General features: G+C 41.6%; 1 protein-coding gene across 1 annotated transcript in view; it reads left to right on the top strand.

The window, feature by feature from the left end:
• Positions 1-25,449, top strand: part of Gad2 (glutamate decarboxylase 2) — a 66,457-nt gene that overhangs the window by 29,236 nt on the left and 11,772 nt on the right. Inside the window, exons 9-12 of the mRNA XM_005082688.4 lie at positions 15,935-15,989; positions 17,626-17,742; positions 19,074-19,138; positions 23,123-23,201. Coding sequence (XP_005082745.1) covers positions 15,935-15,989; positions 17,626-17,742; positions 19,074-19,138; positions 23,123-23,201 — 316 coding nt within the window. The remainder of the gene's footprint in view (positions 1-15,934; positions 15,990-17,625; positions 17,743-19,073; positions 19,139-23,122; positions 23,202-25,449) is intronic.

Here is a 25,449-nt window from a genome sequence, read left to right as displayed (position 1 = left end):
CAGAGGGAGTTCCAGGACAACCTCCAAAGCAATACAGAGAAACCCTATCTCAAAAAAAAACAAAACAAAAAAAAAAGAAAGAAAGAAAAGAAAGAAACACTAGGAAAAAGAAAGCTTAGGGGAGGGGGATGGAGGGATTGTAAGTGGGAGTTAAATAAGGGAAGAGGAATATTTCCACCTGAAAACCTTTACAAATCCTGTAGGGCAATTATTGTCTAAACCGTGGGGGGTTCTTTTCTAAACATTTAGGTAAGTTCTTTCTTTTCTTTCTTTCTTTTTCCCCCTTCCCTTTGTCTATTTGTGATCATGTTTTCTTTTTCTCACTAGATATGACAATGTAAACATGTCCCATGTTACTGAAACACATATACATTGTAACAGGTATTGTCAGGAAGCACACAGAGCTCCCAACCCAGCTCAAGTGCTAGCCTGGGCAAGCCCTTCTTTGTGCTTCAGTTTCTTTATCTAAAAAAAAAAAGGAGGAAAGAAAGGATGCCTGCTTCAAATAACAACAAATACGAAATCCCCCCCAAAATGTATCTCGAATGGGATTAGCACAAATATTCATCTGCTAGTGTGCTTCTGTTACTGATATTACTAATAGAAGCCGTTTTTCTGTTCTTTAGTGAATATCCTATGTCTGGGACTCCTCCATGCATTACAACTTAAATCATATTTAAAAGGCTTACACTGAGCCAGAGTACTAATCAAGGCTGTGGCTAACACACTGTCTCAGCAGGATCATACCAGCATAGGGCCAGGAAAAGTTTGTAACTATGCAAAGTCTTTAATGTTGCATTGATAATTAGTAGCTTTTTAGCATGTATTTAAGAATGAGATCCAAGATTTAATGACTTAAGTGAAATCCAAGGAGGCAGCCTTGCACAGGCAGAGCTCCAGTTTAGAAAACCACTGAGGGGTGACAAAGTGAGCTCTGATGTGCTTCCCAAAACGGAAACCTAGACCTGTTCTCTAAACTCTCGCAGCCCATGCCTCCCTTCCTCCCTCCCTCCCTCTCCAATTAGCATAGAAATTAATGGGTTTGCTATGGCATTTTCCTACATACTTCCCATTAGTCATTCTGCTCTAGTTCCCCCCAGCCCTTCTCCTGCTCTTCTCTGGCTCCTAGTGGTCCCCTCTGCCTTCATGTCACATGGATTTACTTTTGTCCCCTCCTCATTTAAGAGCTTCTTTTCCTTTCCAGTGTTTTATTTTTAAAGCTTTGTGACCTATCCTCATATCCTCCCACAAATATAAAAATTAAAACATGGGATCTGCATATGAGAGAAAACACCGGGCAAGTGCCTCCTCGTGCCTTGGTTTCTTTAACTCATTCCCTGGATTTACTCTTTGCAGGTGGTCACATCAGTCTAGTCGTGGCTGGGGTGGTGGGCTTGCTCTTATTTTTCAGTAAAAAGTTCACAATTGGAGAGAACTTTTCTAGTGAAGGGAATCAGAGTGCACATTCTGAGGGACAGACCCACAGGCACACGCAGAGGAAGATCCCCACAGGTATTCTCCTTTGGCACTCACAGGTACTGGCTTTGGTGATGTGTTTAAAGTGAAACTCAGTCCTTAGTTGAAGCCATAAAGGAGAGATGCCACATATTTAAGTTCTCATTTGATTAGTCTGTGTTCTCCTGAGTTGAAAATTTAAAAAAAAATCTAAGTTTATATATACTGTCTTAGTTAGGGTTCCTATTACTGTGAAGAGACACCGTGACCACAGAAACTCTTATAAAGGGAAACATTTCATTGACTCACAGTTTCAGAGATTTGTCCGCTACTGTCATGGTGGGAGCCAGGCAGACATGGTGCTGGAGAAGGAGCTGAGAGCTCTACATCCGGACCTGAAGGCAGCAGGAAAGGCCTGGCTTGACTTCTGAGAGCTCAAAGCCTACTCCCCCCCCCCAAACACACACATTTCCTCAAATAAGAGCACACCTACTCCAACAAGGTCACACTTCCTAATAGTGCCACTCCCTATGAGTCTATGGGGCCAATTACATTCAAACCACCACATATATTCAAATGAAAGTAGAATAAGACAGGGCAGTATAAACTTTAGGCTCATCCTTTGTATCTTTTTATTTTATTTTATTTTCCAGTTTAAATTTGGATAAAAAACAAGGTTGCTTCACAAGTCAGTTCCAGGTCCCTCTCCCATTCCCTCCCTTCCTCCCAAGCCCTCCCCCCCCTTTGTATCTTAATGGAAATTTCCACAACTGAAAATTATTTTTACTTGTACAAATGAATTAAAATCAAAAGAGTGAAGTATAAAGTAAACCCTTTAACTCACAAACCCAAATTTAAGAATTTTATTTCCTTCCTAGTAAAATTTCTAATATTCTTAGTGACAGTGTTACTGAATTTATACTCACGTGTCATTGGGTCTATTCTCTTTCTCAAAGTTGATATAATCTCATCTGGAAGTAATAGTCACAGATTTTTTAATTACTGGAACCCAAATTAGTGACAAGTTTGTGTATTGTAAGGACAGAAAAGTACATTAATATTTAGGGGGAAATATCTGTGGATAGAACTGGATGCTTTTTCAGAGTTCGATAAAGGCACTGAAGAAAAAGATATTTCTCAAAGACTTTAGTTCGAGGAAAAGAAATGTGTGTTATATGAATGATAACTTGGAAGGGTACAGAATTCACAAATGATCAACATGGGCCCTGTGAGTGACAATTTTGACTTCAGTGCAGTGGCAGGCAAGATGCCTGTGGTTACAGATGGTATAAACGCCATGAAACAAGCAGCAATTGATGAGGAAGGGAAGTGCTACAACAGGAGAGGCACACAGTGGTCCATATTCACCGAATTCTACCTGTAGAGGAAGGATGGTAGGAGTTAGATGGGTGAATTGGATAGGAAAGACTGTTTCAGGCAGAAACCAGAGCTCATCACAACGTGTTTGTCAGGAAGGAGCTGTGAGCTGTGTTAGAAATCACAGACTATCACCGAGGTGTTCTGAGCAGGGAAGCAACATTGTAGCTATATTTGTAGGATCGTCTTAAATGCAGAGGGTTAGAGGCTGGAAGATGGTGGCTATGGTAGTAATTGGTGGCCCACAGTGGGAAGACTGCCTGGAGATGGAGTTCAGGAATATTGTGCAGGCTGAGATGTGGGTGGGGGATGGATGCCAGACTCTGGCCCCTCATCTCAGGTGGGTGACTGCTGTTCTCTGATATGCAGCACTCAGGCTAAGGGGCAGAGCTATGGAGATGTAGAGATGTTGAGTTTATAAGACGTCATGGGAGAGCCACTAGTGGTGGTTGGACAGGTAAGCTTGGAGACAAATGAAGCCATGTAGTGGTGGGCTTGGAAAGGAACCCAGGAGAGAAACAGTAAAGAAAGAAGAGCCAGAGTGGCCACAGAAGGACAGGAAGGGAAGATGCAAGGGTCAGGAGAGTTTCTAGAGGCAGAAACTGGTCAACAGTGTCAACTCAGCCACTTGGGAAGTGCGAGTGACTAGCTGCCCGTTGATAACTACCATAATTAGAAGGAGGGAGCTGCTTATGTGTTGGAGATGGTTCAGTGGAGAGTGGTGGCAGAGGCAGTTTATGGGGATTGACGTGACTGGTAGGCGTGGAAAAAGAGAGAGCAGCACAAACTAGTCCTTAAGGGTGAGCCTAGAAAGGCAGATGTCAGGAGGAGAGTGGAGTCTTTGGTTTTGTGTGCCTGTTAATATTGCTAGGTCAAAAACAGGAGGGAGTGCTGAACCCAAGACGATTTAAGCATCATTGGTTTTTCCAGTTTTTGGCTGATAAATACATAAATGTTTTGAGCATTTATTATCTAAAGTAATAGTCACTATATAAACTATATCTATCAATGACTACCTCTTTTCTCCAAGTTGTTATAATCTGATTTGAAAACAATATATAATGATTAAAATCAACTATGAAATAGGAGAGCTCAGAAATACTCCATAATGTCAACAATAATCTATTTTTTATTTTAAATGACCTTTAAACTGTGTGTGTGTGTGTGTGTGTGTGTGTGTGTGTGTGTGTGTGCCTGTGCTCTCATAAGTTCCAGCATATGGAAGCTAGAAGACAACATCAAGTGTTGTTTCCCTCCACTGCTGTTCACTTGTTTTTGAGACGGGTCTCTCATTGGCCAGGAACCCCCACCCTGCCTGCCCCACCACCACCACCACCCAGCACCCAGCACCCAGCACCAGAGCAAATGATTAAACAGCCCTTCACTCTCCTTCATCCAGAGCCTCTCTTCCAGTGTGCTTTGCCTTTCGTGAGATGATTTGTTTTCTTCTCTGTTTTAAATTCTTTTATTTCTGCATCACTATAATGCCCAGGCTGGCCTTCCTGCCTTAGGCTCCCAAGCGCTGGCATTGTAGCTATGCTTGAGAATACCTGACTGTATTTCTGAAGGGCTAGATAATTTGTTTGGATTGTCTGAGTTTTCTCATGATTCAAGTGATGTACCTGGGGCAGGACTTCCAGGGAAGCATGTCTTTCCTGGGCATCTCAGCAGGAGGCTGGGCTCATTATTAGTAACATCAACTCTGAATATTATAAAAGGATTGTACTGTCTTGTCAGTGAGTACATGTGATGAGGGTGCTGTGTGTCCGGCCGCATTCAGCCTCTACTTAGTTCAGCATCCATTTTAATTCTTATCTGAATTGTTTGGATGGTTGCAACATGGCCATTTCCTAACTCCATCCTTTCTTGTTTATTTATCGATTCCTGCATTCTACCCGGGTAGGGGGGAGCTCTTTCTGTGTCTTTGTGTCTCTATATTCTTTCTCTTGTTCTATCACCAAATGGACTCATGGGTACTTTCAGAAACTAATTCTTGCCATCGCCCTCTCCCATTCACTCTCTCCCCTCTCTTCCATTTCCCTGTCTCTTTTTTCTTTTCCCTTCAGACATTCCTTTCCATTATCTCAATTGCTAGTAATGTGCTGTGACTGTGCAAGGGATAAATCTGACAGAGACACATGATGCCTGCTTGGACAGTGGTCACTGGCTGGACCCAGCTCATGCGACAAGAAATCTATTAAGCTACTCTGACTAATGTTGTTAGAACACAAATTAACTACTAGTGTTTTGTACACACTTTCGTTGTTTTAAAAACACTCCCCTAGCTTTTGACATTATAGCTCCCCGTGCTTGCTAAAGTACCACACTTTGTCATACAATTTACTGAAACAACTGAAAGTGTAAATAATCTGGGGTCATTAAACTCTTTTGTTAAATTAACTGAATTGTGGCCAGTGCTACAACTGAGAATGCTAATGCCCTCCTTCAGGCTCCGTGGGGAGCAGCTGAGCAGCTGAGGGCACAGTGACAGGACAGACCATGCAAGAGACACTGAACCAGTTATTAGAGAGCAGAGCAGGAACCCCAAGCGTCCAATTTCCTCTGAGTTTCCGTGCAGAGAACTCAGGGACTCTTGTGATAGCCTATATGAGGAAGTTACAAAAGAGTAACAGTCAAGACTCATTGCATGTAGGCACTGTCTACCTGCTGTAGATAATGATCTAGTTAATTCACCCAAGTAGAAACACAAAGGGGTGTATTGCCTCACTACTCACACAGCGTACTATGATTTGTTGCCACACAAGCAACAACTTCAAACAGTATGGCGACGTCCCCTTTCTCATTTAGCTTGTAACATATTCACAGATGCTATGTCCAAGGTCACATGGCTGGTAAGTGAAGAGTCAGGACTCGGCCTCAGAAGAGAACTACCAACTTTCAGAAGTTAAGATGACTACTTTCTCTGTCTCCAAGCACTGTTACCATCAAATGCGCAGCACCATCTTAACTGTATTGTGGTACATCTCAGCAGCATCACACACTCACATTTTCAACCATTGTAATGAAAACTGAAACTCTGCCCATCAGACAATACCTGCACATCACCCTCTTCCCCATGCCCACCAATCACCTTTAATTACACATTCTCCACGAATTTGGGCACTCTTAGGTCCCACTCATGAAAGCAAGATCACACAGTGACTTTTTGTGAGAAGTCTTGGCATGATTTCCTCAAGGTTTGTCCCCATGTTTATACCTCGGAATCCCTTCCTTTTCAGGAGTAAATACATCCCTCTGTATCCATGTGTGCCACATTTGTTGATTCATTTTCAACTTGGGGTGTAGACATCTGTCAGCTCCTTATTTAAACTTATTTTTTCAATTAAAATTAGTTGTTTTCTTATTTTTTTTCCTTTGACTAGATCATTACTGGCATAAAGGATGCCACTGATTTTTTTACTGTGTGGATTTTGCATCCTGCAGCCTCACTGAATTGAATTATTCTAAACAACTTTGTGGCAGAGTCTTTAGATTTTTCTCTATATATGATCCTGTCATCTGAAAGCAGAAAACTTAACAACTTTCTGTCGAGCTTGACTGTGTCTTACTTCCTTTTCTTGCCTGCTGTCCCTGGTTAGGACTTACAGTGTTATGTCTACTAGGAGTGACAAGACATATCATCCATGTCTTGTTTCTGATCTTAAGCTTAGGGTTTTCAGGCACTCAGTATGATGTTCTAACTGTGGGATTTTCATATGTGGCCTCAAGTGTGTTTCCGTACACTTTTTCCATACCTGACTCATTGGGAGTTTCTAACCCTGTAGTGTTGTGTGAAGTTTCACTCTTTTGGCTTTTTGAGGGCTTGCCACCCAGCTCCTAAATAAATTACACATGGAGGTTTACTCTTAGTTCTAATACCTGGACTCAGCTTGACTTATTTCCAGCTAGCTTTCCTTGACTTAAGTATGCCTTTTGTCTTTGGGCTTTTTCCTTTTCTTATTTCTGTATATCTTACTTTCATTTTTGCTCTGTAGCTGACTCGATGGCTGGGTGACTGGGTGGCTGGCCCCTGATGTCCCCCCCCCCCACCGCCTTGTTCTCTCTTTGCTTCTTGTTTCTTCTTCTATTTAGTCTCTCTGCCTGCCAACCCTACCTATCCTTACTCCAGCCTTGTTATTGGCCATTCAGCTTTTTATTAGGACCATCAGGTGTTTTAGACAGACAAGGAATCACAGCTTCACAGAGTTAAGCAGATGCAGCATAAACAAAAGTCACACACCTTAAAATAATATCATGTTTTGTCTTCCATTCTGTTGATATGTCATATTGTGCCTTCTGGTTTGCATATGTTGTCTCACCCTGTACCTCAAGGATAAATAATGTTTGGCTGTGGTGTTGGATCCTTTTGAAATACTGTCCTGTTGAATTTACTGGTGTTTGCCTGAAGATCCTTGCATCTGTTATTATCCTGCATGTTTCTTTCAAGCAGTGACTTTTCCTTATTTCCATGTAAAGGTAATTCTGGACTTGCAGAAAGAGTTATTTCCATGTAAAGGTAATTCTGGACTTGCAGAAAGAGTTTGGAATAATATTCATCCCTTTATACAGAAGATTGTAGAGACTGTTATCAATCCCTATTTAAATGTTTAATGAAATGCACTAGTAAAGCCAGTAGGTTGGGGAGGAGTAAATTTTTGAATGCTGATTCAATCACTCTACTTGTTAATACTTGGACTTTCTATTATCTCAAGATAAATGTTCACAGAAAAAAATTAAAGAGTGTTATTATTCTAAATTTTAATGGACAAGTATCTAGAGTACTACATTTTGGTATTATACTGACACTTATTTTGAAATAGATGATCTCAATTGTGTCAAATAAGTACCCTAGTTTTCTTAAATTACTGGGAATTTCTTCTTTTTCTCTTCGCACTTCCTCTGCCTCATCTCTTCTCTTCCTCCTCTTCTTTCCCCTTCTTCCATCCTTCCTCCTCTAGAATAGACATTGCTGATTGTCAAAATGCATTTCATAGCTAGGTGTGCTGGTACATGCTTATAAAACCAGTACTTGGGAAACTGAGGCAGGAGTATCTGGAGGTAACATAATGAAGCCCTCTCTTAAAAAAATGCCTTTCATATGTCAGTTAGGGTACCACTGTGACTTCCTCATTTTGATATATTGCAGAGATGACATACACTGAGGTTTTCTAATAGTTCCCACTTTTACACACCTGTAATGAATCCCACTTGGTTCTGGTGAATCTCTAACTTTGTTGTTTGTTTTCAACGAGGTCCTTATTTCTTGGAAAATTTGTAGCATTATTTATAAAATATTTCCATATTTAATAGAGCCAGAAAATTTAAGAAAACAAATTCCATTCTTTTCTGCCTGAATTTTAACCCATTATTACCCATGGTAAACTTGTTAAGATTCACAACCAAACCCCACGGCCCTGTATTGGAACTGCTTCTTGGACAGACTTTCTTCCCTCTTGTATCTGTCTTTGGTTTTGTCTGTTTGATCGTGTTTGTTTGTTTTCATTTTTGTTTTTTATTTTTGTAATTAAGTTATTCTCTTCAAATTTCCTGTACATTTGTTTTTTCTTCTCCCCCTTCCTCCCTCCCTCTCCCTCCCTTTCCTCTCCCCCTCCCTTTCCCCCCACCGTGTGTGTGTGTGTGTGTGTGTGTGTGTGTGTGTGTGTGCATGCGCACGTGCACATGAAGACACATAGAAGTAAAAAAAATAGTGGGTTTCCTCTATTGCTATCTACTTAGTTTCTTGAGATAGGGTCTCTCACTGAATCTGGAGCACCACCATTTTTCATCTTGTTTGGTTTTTGGGCAGGCTGGAAGGCCAGTAATCCTCTGTCTCCATTCCTTCTCCCTACCTCCCACAACACTGGAGGCAAATAAAGACAACTTCCTGGCTTTCATAGGGTACTAGGGATCTGAACTCAGGTCCTCATGTTGGCATAGGAAGTCCTCTTCTCACCCACTGAGCTATCATCGCCCGCCTCTGGCCTCAAATTTTCTATATATCCTTGAGCCAGTTCTTAAAATTTGATTTTGCCTAAGGAAGAATCATGTATTTCCCCCAAGAGTCTTAAGACTAATCTGGACTCACAGAGAATTAATGTTATATATTCAGATGCCTTTGTCCACACTCTGCGTTCACCTCTGGAATGCCAACGTTTCTCTTGGTCATCTCACACATGTGAGCACTTCTCCGTTTCACACTGAAGTGACGCAGCCTCCGACTTACAGTTTGGTCCACTTGCCTGTTCGCTTCTCACTGACCAAAGCTTCTCTTCTCTCCACTGGCATTATCTTATGCTGTTTCCTTAACTTCTTCAGCTACTTAGGTGTTTTCTGTTTAATTTGAAAACATTTATGGCTACACATTTTCTTGTAAGGAGGATTTAGTATGCTTCTTATTTCTATACCTAATAGTCTCACATAATTATTTTTTCTTCTAAAATCCTTTTTGTTGTTTTCTTCCTTTTTTATTTATTTTCCTTTTTGTAAAATCTTTTTATGAAATACAAATTGATCATATTCTTCCCCCTTCTCCAACTCCTCCCAGGTCCTCCTTACCTTTCTACCCACCAAGCTTCATCTTCTGTCTCTCCAAAAGAAACAAAACTTAAAGCCAGCAAACAAATAAACAACAACAACAAAATCCAATAAGACAAAAACAAATAATACCAATACCAACACAAAACAAAACAAAAAGCCAACAAAACCACTGCAGAGTTAGTTTTCTGCTGGGCAGTTATTCCTGAGCATGGGGCCTACCCAAGGAGTGTGGTTAATACGTCCAGTGACACTACATCAGAGAAAACTGATTTCCCCTTTCCTATCAGATTTCAATTGCAAATAACTTCTTGATTGTGATGGGGGCCCTGTTCCCACTTCCCCTTCTCAGTGCTGGGATTTTTTTCTAGCCTGAATCTATTCGGCTCTTGTGCATGCTGTCACAGTGCCTGTCACTTGGTATGAACATCAGTTGTGTCTACAACCATACTGATGTTCCTAACAAATCTTTCTGCTCCCTCTTCCAAACAGATCACTGACCCCTGAGGGGAAGGATCTGATGAAGACATCCCATTGGCACTGAGTGCTCCATTTGTAGGTTATTTCCCATGTATTGTAAGAAGAAGCCTCTAATAAGGATTGAGTGGCGCTTGGCTCTGTGGGTATAGTAGAATGTCATTAGGAGTAATTTTATTGCTATGCTCCTTTAGCAGAATAATAGTAGTAAGTTTTCTCCAAGGACCATGACCTATCTATTTCTAGCTTCTTGGCCACTTAGCAGTGTCAGGTATGGGTACCATCTCATGGAGTGGACCTTACATCATTAATTGGAGGGGGTGTTGAGGTAGGGTCTCAGATTATCCTGGAATTCATTATGTAGACCAGGTTGGCTTTGAACTCACAGAGATTCACCTGCTTCTGCCTCCTGAGTGTTGGGATCAAAGGAGTTCAACACTCTGCCCAACTATATCATCAGTTTTTAATGTCCTACAAAAATCATTGTTATTTTCTCCTTACCTCATGTGTTATTTAGAATATCCAAGCTTGGTTTAGCACATGGTGTTCTATACTAGGCAGAGTTTAATGTTTTGTATTGTATACTGTTTATGCCTCCTACTCCATTTGGTCCTCATAGAAAATTAACAAACAAGAACTACTATTTTATAAATGAACAAAAGGAGAAACTTAACTTCCAATACAGCTAGTTACCTCAAATCTGGGACAGTATCCAATTACACCATCTTCAGCTATCTCTTCCTTATCCACAAAGTAAGCAGTGATAATTCTCTTGCATTGTTGCTGGGGAGATCAGGGATCATGTGAAAAAGCATGGTGTAATGAATACTTGTAAGCTGGACCATTCATTATCGCTTCCAGAGGTACAGCAACATTGGTAATGGTTTTCATCAGTCCTCTCTTTGCACAACAACACTCTGAATAAAGTCATGCCCTTTTCCTAAGAATTGAGGAAAAACTGGCAGAAGCTTTTCCATTTCTGAAGGACTATAAGCAAGATCAGTCAATAACTCAGCACCTTCTATATGACCATCTACAATCCTGCATAGAAATACACCCTCTCTATTAATGAGCTCTATGTAGGAAGACAGCTCCTTCCTTTGTGTTCATGGATGTACAGGGATGAACCACAGCCCAATCCACAGTAGGACTAAAAGTCTTAACACAAAGACTTTTCCAACCGACTAGCATCTTTCTGGGGTTTTATGCAGGCAAATTTGTATGACTTTTAAAAACTATCTCTTACCAAAAAATTTCAATACGAAATCATCTCACCAAGCCCTCAGCTTGGTTCAACAGCCCTCACCCAGTTGTCAGTGTCTTCTGCCGCACTGACGCTCAGAGCAATGTCACATTGGTACTGGTGGTTACTGTGAGGTTAAAGACTGCTGGATAAGTAAATGTGAAAGGCATACATTATGCTATAGGGGTCCTTGTAGGCCAGGCATAGAAGATGCCAAGCTGCCATACACAGCATTTCTAGAAAGGCTAGGACAGACAGCTACAAATCCTCAGAAAAGCCTGCTGGTAGCCCCACAACATCTGGGCAGGCAGAGGGTGTCTTTGCTACATCTGGAGTCCCTTCTGCTTTCTGCCCCATAGCCATAAGGACTCTGAACCATAGCTCATATGAGAAGTGTTCAGCTAGCCTGTTACTTTATTAAAATGCTACCCAGGCTGAATGTACATGTCTAAATCATGGTTTCTATGTGTGTGAACCTGAGTCTGCCTGCATCGTAATCATCTGGGTGCACGTTAGAAATGCAGCTTTCTATGTGTTTGTCTACCTATTGTTTCTCTCCCATGTTAGCATGGGAGAAGACCTGGAGCATAAGCTGTTCTGTCACCTTGGCACACCAGATCATAAAATGATATCCGGACGCGGTAAGTGCTTGTAGATATTTGTTCAATAGCTTCATTATTCAACTCTACACCGACTGCTGAATCAATCAAAATCCCTAAGAGCGAAACCAAGGAATTCACATTTTAAAGTAGCACTTTACTGATTCTTAGGCATGCGAAATAATAGGCATTGGTATCCCAAAGTAATTCAGTGAATTCCAGGATCTAAAAGGGGAAAGATTATTACACCAGTCTTGTTCAGGCAACCATAGTGTTGAGATTTCCTGGATGCACTTCTGATAGGTCTAGAGGGCACTATCTAGCAACAGGCATCCTGGGCTTCTGCCCTTACAATCTTTCTGCCTCCTCTTCTGAGATTTTCCTGGAGCCATGGGTGTAGGGGTTGCGTTTCAGGTGTACCAGATGGAGTTGGGCAGTCCACTGTCATTTCACTCTGCATTTCGACCAGTTGTAGATCTCATTAATAGTTCTATCTTTCGCAAAAAGAAACTTCTTTGATGGGGGAAGATCTATGCACATAAGAGCAACACTAAATGGGCTCGGCAGGCTGTATACACATGTGTGCATGGGTGTAAAGAAAGATCTTGAATTTTGGAGTATGGGAGACAGCACGGGAGGAGTTAAAGGAGAGAGGAAAAGTGGAAGTGATGTAGACACAGTGCCCATGTATGAGGTTCTCAAAACAAAACGAAATTAATAAAAAATGACGCAAGGTTTTGTATCCACAGCCCCATGATGTCTGTCTGGTGAGACTTTAGTATTCTCAGATTACACTATGGAAATAAAATAGGAAGTGAATTCTGCATTCACTGCTGTTTCCCAGGCAGGTTTGGACGATAACTGGTTCTTGAAAGCAGTATGCTATCGTCTGAGAGTATAACTTCCCTCAGTTTTTCTTCAGAGATGTGGCCACTGAAAGATGGTCCCACACCAATTCACATACAGGCAGCACATGGACGTGGTGGGTTAGAAAGAATAGGAGAGCACATAAAACTGGGAGGGACAGGTGGGGATGGTGCAGAGGGAGGAGCTGGAGGGGTGATAATGGGCGGTGAATTTGATCAAAACATGTTGGATGTGTGTATAGCACTCAAACAGTTCAAAATAATCCAACCTTTTACAGATAGCCTCGCTAAGTGTGTGGTTCCTTTAAGTTTGTTCTGTTAAGTTTTACGTTTATTTTAGTTGTAATCCATGCCCTTTTGGCAGCCCTTTGTGTCAGGTGGTCATTTCCCCCCTCAGCCTCCTCCTCATATGATAAGTGAGGAGTGAGACGAGAGCCAGTCCTTGAGGTCGTTTCCAGTTCTAATGTGCCCCAACTCTTGACTAGTCAGTGACAGACGAATGGTGTATATGTAACAAAAATATCCTGATGTAATTTGATGAGCAAATGGTGATTATCAACCCACCCCATACTTTCCAAATTTAGGCAAACTAGAGAAATTTAAGAGACGTATAGCCAGTTTCTAAGAGTTTTCTTTGAAGCTCCATGCTTACCTACAAAGCACAATGGCAATTTTAATATGCTTAAAACTTTCTGTAAGAGAGAAATAAATTGCCAAACTTTCCTCTGAAGTTTGAACAGTTCGCTGAAAGCAGGGTGAAGCAGTCTGTGGTCCAGGACGCAGCTCCATCAATGATGGGTCACAACCTCATCTGGGGGTCACTTAACTGTGGGGGGTCATGAAAAATCTGACAATAGCAAAATGTTTCTGACTGTGCAATGAGCAAAAATTAATTTAAAATCAATGTGTAGTGATTCCAAGACATTTCTGGCAGTGCCCACTCAGTTGTATTCTGCAATTTCACTGTAGACTTGGTTCTGAATGCACAACCAACACACTTAGTTCTGTGTGTGCCTTCATGTTACACAATACCAACAACCATCACCTGCAACAACCTGGTTAAGATTTAAGGCTATTGTATGCTATGAATTAGGATACTTTCACTATACATATAAGATTTTTTTGCTACTGTAGAAACTTAAATGGTGCATTTACAGAAAACAAAGTTTCCAACAGTTTTCCTTTTGTCATTCTCCATCATACAAGTATCAGATTGGTATCTCTATGGAATATATGTTAGAATGATTAATTTTTAATTGCTGTTACAAACACATCTGTCCACTCTGGAAACCCCTGAAGATGATCTACATCCTGCAGCATAAAACATTCAGCCAAGATCTAATTCTTTGTGTGAAATCAAACAGGCACATGCATCTCAATGGTATGCATGTTTGCTGTCATCTTTAGCAAATGGTGAAATTATATGCATGCCAAGAACTAGTGTAAGTGTCTGGCTAGGGAAATCATTCAGTCTAAAATACTTGTATTTCAAACACAAGAGTTCAAGCCCCAGAACTCAAGTGTGAAAGCTAGGCCTTGGGAGTGAGATTGAGGCAAGCAAATCCCTGGGACTTTCTGGTCAGTCAGCCTAGCCTACTTGGTGAGTTCCAGGTCAGCAAAAGACCCTACCTCAAAAGAAATGGTGCATATGTGCAAGCATGTATACCTATAAACATGTGTACCTGTGCACACATGAGCATGAAAACACATGTATATACACATGCAAATAAGATAAAATGAATTTCTTTGATTTGTTATCAGTCAATATTTAACTAATTTAGGGTGAGAGCTCATTCCCAGCCCCATTTCCCTGCCTGACAGGAGTCTGGAAGATGGGATGCTCTGGCATTGCAGACAAGCTCTTCATAGCTATATGCCCATAATGCCTTTTTCTAAATTCTAACCTGACAACCCAATCACCAATCCATTACTGTTGCCTGGGTGATTGCAAATGAATCACTTTGTTCTGACAGAAACACCTAAGCCAGTGGTTCCCAAAGTTTTGAGATGTAATGTCCGATATGCATTCCAAATGTTTTGTCATGCTTTTTTAAAATCTATAATGAAGCTGGAAAAATAAACATAACTGACATACCCTCTATAGAATATTCAGATTAACTTAAAGACTAAAGAAATGTGAGAGCGTTAACTAACCCGTAGTAAAAATCACATATTTTTGGAAAGATTCCAGAAAGTAAAATGAAGCAGCCTGTGGTCACTGTGTGTTTAGATCCACAGGGGCTAAAATACCAAGTCCCAGTCACTGCTCATTGAATGCCAGTAACATCCCCACCCAATTTTTGTATTACACACTCCTTAGTTTTTCAAAAGTGTTTTTATAAAACTTAGATTAATGATTCCAATGGGGAAAGTTACCAGCCTTAGAAAGTATTTTACCACCCAAACAGCTCCTTCCAACTATTTTGGTGTTTTTTGTTTTCCTTAGGAATCTTAAAACAAAAATATCACACTACATTACAAAAATCTCAGCAATGACTATGTGTCTATCACATGCCAAGCCTTTAAAAATATTTTTTGCATGTTAAGTTATTGACTTGCTTAATCCTAATAACTAACTATAAATACTATCATTTTCCAGGAATACTTGGTACTATATAACTTGTTCTAGAAACAATATCTCATGATTATCATAATGTTGAATTTTATTATAGGAAAGAAACAGTGTCAGAATACAATGATGCATCCTTATCTGGTGCCTTCCTATTTTACTGATAATGATAGTAAGCACATTGGTAGCTCTGTCCCTTGGAAAAAAAGATCTATTGGGAACAACATGATGTTTCTTCCTCATGTGCCTTTCTATCTGAGTGTTTGAAATGAGTCCCTGGGTTTTGGCTTGCTTTATACTTTCAGGCTTTAAGAGTATATAGGAGATTTGGGAATCACATTTTCCATACAAATGTCTCAGAATGGATTCTTTCTTCTTAGTGTTCCATCAACATAAAAAAAACTGTAGATCCACCACCCATTTGGATTGATTTTTTTTTCTAAAGTGCAGATTGGGAGTAAATTTTTTTCTGAACTTCTCTTTCATTGCCAAAAGTCTTGTTCCCAAGTAGAACTGTTTCAAATCAAAAGGATGTGTTTTAACAGTCTGTGGGCAAAGAAGAGGGGCAGTGTGACCATTTTACCAAGGACATGGTGTGGTTGGGTGTCTCTCAAACACAGTATTAAATGGTCATATGCCATATTGGGAGATAAATGCATTTGTTTCTGTCTAGGGGGATAGCCAAATAGCTGTCTTAACTGAGCACTGGTTAATGATATGAATTGGAGTCTACCATCTTGAGGCTTCTGATACTGTAAAGACAGCAAAGAAAACTAGCCCAGAAAAACTCACATGTATTCCTTTTTCCTTACAGAGGGAAAATGATCCCATCTGATCTCGAAAGAAGAATCCTTGAAGTCAAACAGAAAGTAAGTTTCTGTAGGGATTTCTACCACATGGCAAGATGTATTTTTATTTGTAACCAAGAAAAAGTCACTTGGGCTTTGTTTTTATAAAAGGATCCAAAACCCAATCTCGAAGCTTTAATATGAATATGAAAATGTTCACGCAATCATCATATTGGTCTCTGAGTATATGCATGTGTGTGTGTACATGTATGTGATGTGTGTGTGTGTGTGTGTGTGTGTACTTTGAAAAAGGTTAAGCTATTGAGTAGATAATTATACAGAGTCAGGTTTCTAAAGCATCCCCTACATGCTGCACATGTATGAACCACCCTCTCACAGCTAAGGACTGGCATGCTCATGCAACATGTGAGTGACTGTACATGGAGTTCTCAGACGACCATGTTGACCACACATCTGGTCTGAAGCACAAATTTAGAACTCTTTCAGCAATAACAAGATAGGCTGGGGGATATGGCCCAGTTGGGAGAGTGCTTGTTTAGCTTGCAAAAAGCCCTGGGTTGATCCCCAGCATCCATAAAGTAGGTGTGGTCAAGGTAGAAGAACCAGAAGTTCAAAGTCATCCTCAGCTACATGTGGAGTCTGAGGTCATTTCGGAAGATGTGAAATCATGTCTCAAAAACATAAAACAAAATAACAATATCATCAAAGAATATGCCCTTGGAAGGTTCACAAGTCAGAGATTGCTTTGAGAATTCTGTTTAACTTTTAGTAGATAAAGGATAGGATGCCTGATTTAGCAGTAGATATAATTACTATGTGCTTAGCAGTAATCATTTATTTTAATATGCCTTGTTTCCCTCCTACAGCTTTCTTGTATTAGAAAGGTGACTAGTAGTATAAAGCATAAGATTAAATCTTTGCTGCCACCTAAAGACAATCTCTGAAACATCAAGGTCTATGAACCAACAGGATGGTCAGGACAGCCTAGAGTGACTGCGGGGAGTTGACTGATCTATGACATTCTTACACCCTCTTGAAGTCATGTCCTATTATTTAAATAAAGTTTCATGTTTCCGTGGCTTGGAGAATGCTTAGTCCCATGTGAGCTCCCCTCTAAGCTCACCTGAGCTAGTCCACACAGGAGCATGGGCTGTTGGAGACTGCGCTCATTCCATCCTTCCCACTTGGACATGCTAAGGGAGGAGTTAGGGTCAGGTGGCTAGATGTGAAGAAGAAAGAGCAGAAAGTTAGCAAAGACAATGAGAAGGATCATTCAGTCTACCTGGAGTATGTAATGGCTTGAGGACATCACTGAAAAACCTCCAGTGCAGCAAAGCCAGTGCTACTAACTGCTGCTGTCACAGGGCAGCTATCGGGTGCAATGGAGTGGAGGTTTCAGAATCTTGGAGGAGTCATTGGTTTAGTCAATCTTCTGATGATTAAAACCAATGCAGGTGGTAGGAGAGAGTGCCTATGTTTTTAATCCATTCACTAAAAGAAGCTTCAGATCTTGGTCATGTCTGTAGTGCCAGTACTCGAGAGACTGAGCTGGGAAGATTGTCACATGCTGAGACTAGTCTACATACAGAGTTCCAAGTGAGACTGGGCTACATAGCAAGGCCTTGTCTCAAAACTTTAAATGAGTAAATAAGTCCAGAGGTGATGTTTACACAACTGGGCTTTCTTGTTTTTGTAGGGATTTGTCCCTTTCCTTGTGAGTGCCACAGCTGGAACCACTGTGTATGGGGCTTTTGATCCCCTCTTGGCTGTTGCTGACATTTGCAAAAAGTATAAGATCTGGATGCATGTGGATGTAAGTACTGCTCAGCGACTACCCATTAAATACCTCTGCACAGTTTTTAGATGAGACTCATGAAATACTATTTCTCTCTCCTCTCTCTCTCCCTCCCTCTCTCTCTCTCTCTCTCTCTCTCTCTCTCTCTCTCCTCTCTCTCATGTTAGAATGGTGGCATCTTTGATTTTAAAGATTTCAGAGGCACAGAATTTACACAATGTGTAATAGTAGTCAGAAACAGCCTGATTATGCGTGAAGGTTCCCAACATGAAAATATTATTGGCATGCTAGTACTTGACCTTTGGTTCTCAATTTATTGATCCATAATGTCCCTGGTTAAAACACCCCCCCCAACACACACACAGTCACACACATGCCGATCTCCCTTATAAGTATAATCTGGATTTACATTTGTAGGAAAACTCCATAGTATTATAAAACTCAAGTTCAAGTTAGATAATCATGTATTCAGCGGGTAAAAAGCAGGTTTAACGACTTACTAGAAAGTATGGATTACCAAATTTCCAATATGTTTAGTAAACTAAGAAACTGAACTATATTAGAGTTATTTTGACACAAAGTTTAATGACACCAAAATTTAAAGAAAGTACACCAGCATTTTCTAATGAAAACTATGTCCATTTTTACAAGGCTGACTTGAAGGGATTTAAATTGAGTGTTACTTGGTGTGGCTTGATGATCAGTTACTATCTGCAAAGTTCTTGCTAATGATCCACGGCCAGATAAAATATTTGTGATAAATAACCAACCACAAACCATCACCACGAAGTTTAGTTCAGCTGATGTTTTTCGTTACAATATTTTCTTCATAAGGATGCGATAAGTTGATACACATTCAGGTGCAAACATCTTATGCTGCTGTAAGCTAAAACTGTAAGCAGCACTGGCCTGGATCATTCTGACTTTCAACATAGAATCTGTTTAATGGTTCCCCAACCCATCTTATCTACTCCAACTGTAGCAGTCATAGGCTTTCTTGCTCTGAGAGCATGGGCCTTACAAAGGAGCAACTTAAAAACTGCAGGAAGTGCTGGAGAGGCAATCTTTCTCCTGTTCATGCAGACTGGGAAAATATGTCTCTAATTTGGCTCCATAATTATAAACATATGATATATATGTACATATATATGTAAGATAGAGTCTGAAACTTCTCACCTTGACATTTGGAGACCTCACATTAGGAGAAGGTGGTCCACTGCCCTAATCTACATGGACTTGTGAAGGTCATTTTCATACTATGACATTCCCATTAAAATGGAAGATGTCAAAGTAGAAATCTAAGCTGTGAAAAGGAACTACATTCTTCCTTGTGTGTTTTGTCCTTTCAGGCAGCTTGGGGTGGAGGGCTACTGATGTCCCGGAAACACAAATGGAAGCTGAGTGGAGTGGAGAGGTATGTGTAATTTCCTAGCCTATAATGTAGGATGTTAAAAGCTACACAAAGGAAAAATAGCATTCTACTTCTAGGGAAGTCTTGGGATGCCAGCATGCCCATTCTGCCTGTACTTGTGAGCCTATGTGTAACTACAAAAATAAATAAACAAATAAAAATCGAATCCCACATTGAGTAATGGAAGGAGAGTCACTTTCAGAAATGAGGGTTTATCTCTAGAGTTCACTCCTGGCATCTCTGAATCCACTGCCATGATTTTAAAACGTGCACTCTGTCCACATTTTCCTAGAGAGATCTATAGCTTCCACCTTACCACAAGAATAACATCCATGGCTTTAAAATAAGCAGCAAATACTTTGTCCTTTGTAATGCTGAAAGTTACGCTTGGCATTAGATACAGTCAGCTGAGATGAAGTAAGACATGCCAGTGATTTTATTCTCCTGGCTTCATCCCACAGCAACCCTTTTCTGACATAGCTCTGACTGATGCATTAAGTAGCTCTCACTTGGGGTGGGTGCAGCAGACCATTGAGTAAGGCTGCAAAGCATAAAGGAAGTAATGTATGATTAGCATAAAACACACTGAAGTCTGGGGCTGGGGTGGAGGGGGGTGCAGAATACAAAATATGGTTTCAGGCTGCAGTTCTCAGTCAGAGGCAAAGGGCAACTGGTTTTCCCGTCACAACACAGCAAGTCAACCAGGTCAGCAGGTCAGCTACTGTTGTGAGTTCTGCCACTCCAGACCACAGAGAAAGCCTTAATTCATCAGAGGCTGACAACTGCCTACCATGCCCTGCCAAGCAGGCAGATGCTTCCCAGGAAAAGCTTCACCCTGGCTCTGCCCCTGGAAATCTTGGCACAAGTTCCGTGTCAGGACCAGGGAAGAGGCTTCAGGGAGCATCTGCCAGCACGCAGAGAGCCCAGACCAGAGAGGATCTGTGTGAGACCAGGCCGGCTCGGGCTTACATGGACAGAAGCCGTGAGTGTGGAAGTGTGGGAGGAAGCAGTCGGGGATAGAGCCGAGAGTGTCCTTTTGGAATTGGCAGAAATAAGGCTAAGGAAGAGCTGGGGCAGAGCAGCCAAGCCTTACATCATGGGATGACTGTCCGAGACTCTGCTGCCTGGAGCCCTGGCCTCGGCACAGCAGGGTTAAGTCACTAGCTCTGCCCTTGTTCTGACTGCATGGCCCACGGAGGGGAAAGATGAGAGCAAGCGAGCTTCCACCCGAGCTCGGCTAGAACCTGGGTACTGTACACGCCTAGCCAGAACTGAACTCGTGTGCTTTCAGAAGTGGCCAGTGAGTGCACAGCACCTTCTGTTCTGCGACTGTTTCTGACAAAGTGCAAGCATCTTTTATACTCCCTTTAATGCCACCTCATTTAGCAAGTGCTGAGGACCATGGAGCACCCCTCCACCACCATTTAAAAGCTCGCTAAATTACCTAGCTGGAGCCTGGGGAAAATAAACACCCACACGCTTTTGTACTGAAGACTGTTATTTGAGAGAAACATTCTGACTGTTCATCTTGGAACACAGAGTCCTCTGTGTTCCTATTGCTACAATTCTCAAAACGAAGTTATGAATAAATTTGCCAAGTGGAATAGCCAAGGATGGAACACTCAGAAACCAGGGGACTGCCGTGTCATGCTCTGAGCACATGTAGCAAGATGGTAACATCCTACAGCATTCTTAGCATGTTGTGCACGCTCTTTGGTGAATAAGGTCACAGCCCCTACGGAAATTGCTAGAGCACAATGTGTGGGGGCTTAATTTTAGGAAAGAAGTGTGACTCCTTTGGGGAAATAACTTTTCTCTAAGTATTACAAGCCAAAGTTTAGGACTCACTCTAAGGGGAAAATAAATCCATGGTCCATTCTTGCCCTCTGTGGTTTCAGGGCATCCCTAAATGACGTTCTCACAGCATAATGGCAAAACACTATCGGCATCCTCTTTGGGAACAAACCAAATCCTTCTGATGACTCTTTTTCTTGCTAGCACTGCCTTTCCTAGAGCCAGTGTAGCTGAGATGGGCTGCGAGGAGCCCAGATACTCCAGGATATGTCTGACACTGTAACAGTCTGCTCTTCCAGGGGACTTAGGGACTCACTGAGAGTTTCCATGAAACAGAAGCTGCATCAGCAATTGCCTTGGACCCCACTTGAGAGCCAAGGCAAGCCTGCTGGTAACAGAGATGGAGGAAGAAATGGTCCTTCCTAGGAAGGTCATTCCAGAAAGCATGTGCCAAGCATCAGCATAGCATCATCCAGTGAGGGGCAGAAATGAAAGAAGGGTATTCTATCTGGAGATCAGAGATGTTTAAATGTCCTTGGAGAAAGTTAGGTCTGGTCTGGGTGGAGGGTAGGGTGTGTTTGTCGCTCTCTGTGTGGAGGTAGAGCAGGAAAGTGGTAGAAATACAGAAGACCTGCCCAGGGAGTTGGCATCTTACCTGGCACAAGTATAAGTCCCAGGGGTGCTGTCCAAATGCCATGGATTGCTGAGCTAGATTGTTCATTGACTTAGGTAAGATTCCCAGTACAGTAAGTGTCCTCTGATTGGCCAGATAACACCTGTCATTCATCATTACTTCCCAAAGCCCTCACACCTTGAGGGGTGAGGGGTGAGTGGAACAGCAAGCTAGGGCACTCTGGACTCAGCTGCTATAGGCTGTTCCACTGCCTTACTTCCTTCCTCTTGTGGGTTTCTTTATACAAAGGTCATACAAAGGTCATATCCCGAATCCCACAGACCTCCATCATCTTGGCAAGCGTTGAGCTTTCTTGATGGATATGGGCACTGGTCAGGGATGGGTTGGAGCAGTGCAGGGGAGAAATTAAAGGAAGTTGAATGTGGCTGAAGAGATCCTTTAAGGATCTGGATGTAGGGACAAATAAAATTAAACAAAGTGAAGCCAAGAAAGAGGCAATGGCATGATGGGCCCAAGTGTGGAGTAGAATACTCAGAGAACAAGCAATAATCTGGTGTTGTGGAAATGCATACAGGAAGGGAAGGGATGTGGGCTGAACACAGAGGTCACTCCGGGGCATCCCCAGTCATGTGCTACAGTTTGCAATTTGAGCTATGGGGAAAGACCATAAACAAAACTATAAAATAATCCATGCCCAGGGGTGAGTGAGAGTCAGTTAAGACTATCCAGATTACGCTAATAATAATGATAGCTATTAAAGAAATATGAACCATGGTCCTAATGTAGTCTAAGTCCCTGAGCTGTGCATCTTAGAACCACAGTCACTGAAAGAACATAGTGTTTCATATGAATGAGGACAAAATTTATTGTAAACTCTTCTGTAAGATAGATATGGGCAACCATACCCATAATCCCAGTACTCAGGGGGCTGAAACATGAGGATAACAACTTTGAATCATCATAAGCTTTGTAGTGAGACCCTGTTTCAAAGGGAAAATTAAGGGAAGAAGAGGAAGGAAAAGATAGCAGAAGCTGTCTTGTATGGGTCATTCTGCTCACCACAGATAGCAAGCATGGGGTGAGAGGAGAGATGACTTTAGGGAATAAGTAAAAGTCCCTCTGGAAGGACACATGTGAGATGTATGTTATGAATTGAGTAGGACAAATGCCATCAAAGAAAGGACAGATGACCAGTGCAGTAATGTTCCCTCATTCAGACCACTGTGGCAGAGTCAGAAGCAGGGACAATAGAAACACAAGGATAACCCTTCTATCTTTCCAGTGCTCTGGTCAACAGTGGCTAAAGGCAGACCCTGAATTCAGTGATCGAAGTCACCCTAAGGGTTCTGAGAACACCACACAGGCAAACGTATGCTTTTATTGGAGGCGCAGAGAAAGGAAAGGACAAGGAAGCATATTTGCCAACCCTGTCTCTGAACAGTGGAAGGCTGCACTTCTGTACACGGAGTGTCATCCTGGTGTATGAGAAAGGGACAATGCAGACCCTTGGTGATGTGGGGTGAGCGGTGCCACCATCTAACGTGATTTTTCTTTATTAGGGCCAACTCTGTGACATGGAATCCACACAAGATGATGGGTGTCCCTCTGCAATGCTCAGCTCTCCTGGTTAGAGAGGAGGTATGCTTTCCCTGACTCTGCGGCCAGTTCAAGGGTGGGATCTACCTGCTCCCATGCAATTCCTGATCTCTGCTTAGGTCCAGGTGTTCACATTTGCCACAGAGAGATCTTCCAAGCCCTTGTTTGGAGGGGAAGGACCTGAAACCCAGAAGGGATGGAAAACTTAACTCTCAGCCATTAGAACTGTCACCTGGGCTTCATTTGTATGTTTTCTGCAAATCCCTTTCCTCACACACCCCCTTGTACATTCAGAAAGTGAATTTAATCCAGCTGTGTAAGTATTAACCACCAGGAGAATAAGCAATGTCCACTTTCATTCAAGGTACTTAGATATGCAAAGTCTGAGATAGAGTCTCTCACTGTTGGCCTCTGCATCTCCCTTCATTGTACCAGGATAATTCATATGTCTTAACTCTTACATTCATCTTTTTATTAAGAACTTAACAAAGATCCAAGTGTGGGGTTCACATTTGTCATTCTAACACTAAGGAGGCCCAAGCAGGACTGCTGTCAGTGAAGCCTTGCCTAGGATGCAGAGCCAGACCCTGCCCAGAAACAAGCCAAACCGAGCAAATGAAAACAATAACTGAACTAAGGGACTTCAGTTCATTCCGATTAAATTTTGTGAAGTTAAAATCATGATATCAGGTTTTAGGATCATGTCCAAAGCCATTTTTAAGTATTTAGCTTTACTCGCTTTAATATTTCACTTATTTCAGAAAATACAGATAAGTCTAAACTAACCTATTTAGTTATTTAGTGATAATATCATTATTGTCTTTAAATATGTGCTCCCACAATTTTCTAGGACTTTTTATATTATATATAGATACATTTTGTATACTCTAAATAAAATTGCTACCATGCATCTCACATACTACATTCTATATTTAACATGCTTCAGTGTCTTCATCAAATAAATTTAAATCTGGACACAAATTGAAGCCAAACTGCCCTACAAAATTCAAAGAATTTTGTAAAAGTATCCCTTGGGACTAGTTTGCAAAGAAACAGTTACTTTATCACCATTACCCTGGACCATGTTACTACTCGAAAACATAAAATAAACCTCTGTTATTTATGTCCCAGTGAAATGCTTGGTAGTGGTTTGCATTCTGTCACAGCAAGCCAAAAAGAGAAATGCAAGTCAGACGAAAACAGGCCAATCTGGATCTGGTTAGCCACCTGCACTGGAAAGATCTGCCCACTGACAATGAGCTGATGCTACCCAGGATAGCACCTTGTGGCTTGGCACCTGACCCATCCCTCCTCGAATCACTGGATGACAATTTGAGACACGAAGCTCCTATCTGCTTCAGATGGGAGGCAGCTGGAAGGTGACAGAGCCAGAGCACAGGCTGTGTTTTACAGACTAGGGCATCAGTCTCATCTGAAAGAGGATGGTGTTCTTTGCTTTCCTTTCTCATCACTAGGACCGAATACTTGATAGGAGGGCATTTAAGGCAGGGAGGGTTTGTTTTGGCTCACAGTGTCAATCACAATGAGGAAGGCACAGCAGCAGACCACAGTATGGCATGTGGCTGAGATCTCATCATGGCCAGTCTCTGCCACTTCCAATGCCAGGGAAGAACTGGTACAGAGGTTTTAGTGCCCATGAATCAAAGTAGAAGCACCTCCTATAATTCTACATCTTATTTATCTGTAAGGGGATTTTCTTTTTCAAGTTCATTGTCTTCCTCCTGCCCTCATGCTCACACATCATATTTTTTCTTATTTTCAAAGATAACTATGGAGTCCATGTAATATGAAGCCCAAGCTAAAGATGGAATCAGTTCTATTGTCCACCAAGCTCCCTATCTGCATTGCTCTGCGTTTTACTTTGGATAACTTTTTTTTTTAAGGTTCTCACTTCTACTTCAACTCAGTGATCACATTTTGGTCTTTTCTTCTCTTGTCATGAGTCACAAGAGAAAGAAAAGCAAATGCCAAAGCATTTATAAAATCACAATTGCACAGCAGCTGACAGGAGACTCAGGAGCCTTGGGTGAAAGTGATAAATTGAATCATGGTGGGGTTTCCAGAAGACTGGCAATGCTATTGTAGCCAGAAGCATGAGTCATTCACCGTTCTTCGGAACAATTGCTTCACTGCCTATTTCTATATTAGGAGTATGGTGCTTGGGCAGATTCATGGTCACTGCAGGAAAATCTCCTTTGTCATAAGCAACTGAATGTGAAAATGCAGTCTTCAAGCCTGACCCTTGCGAGAGGAACAGGAGATGGCAAAG

Source organism: Mesocricetus auratus, unplaced genomic scaffold, assembly GCF_017639785.1.
Source record: "Mesocricetus auratus isolate SY011 unplaced genomic scaffold, BCM_Maur_2.0 Super-Scaffold_100013, whole genome shotgun sequence".
NCBI classification, from domain to species: Eukaryota; Metazoa; Chordata; class Mammalia; order Rodentia; family Cricetidae; genus Mesocricetus; species Mesocricetus auratus.
Note: the sequence above shows the minus strand (reverse complement) of the source record. Positions and strands in the feature narration are given on the sequence as shown.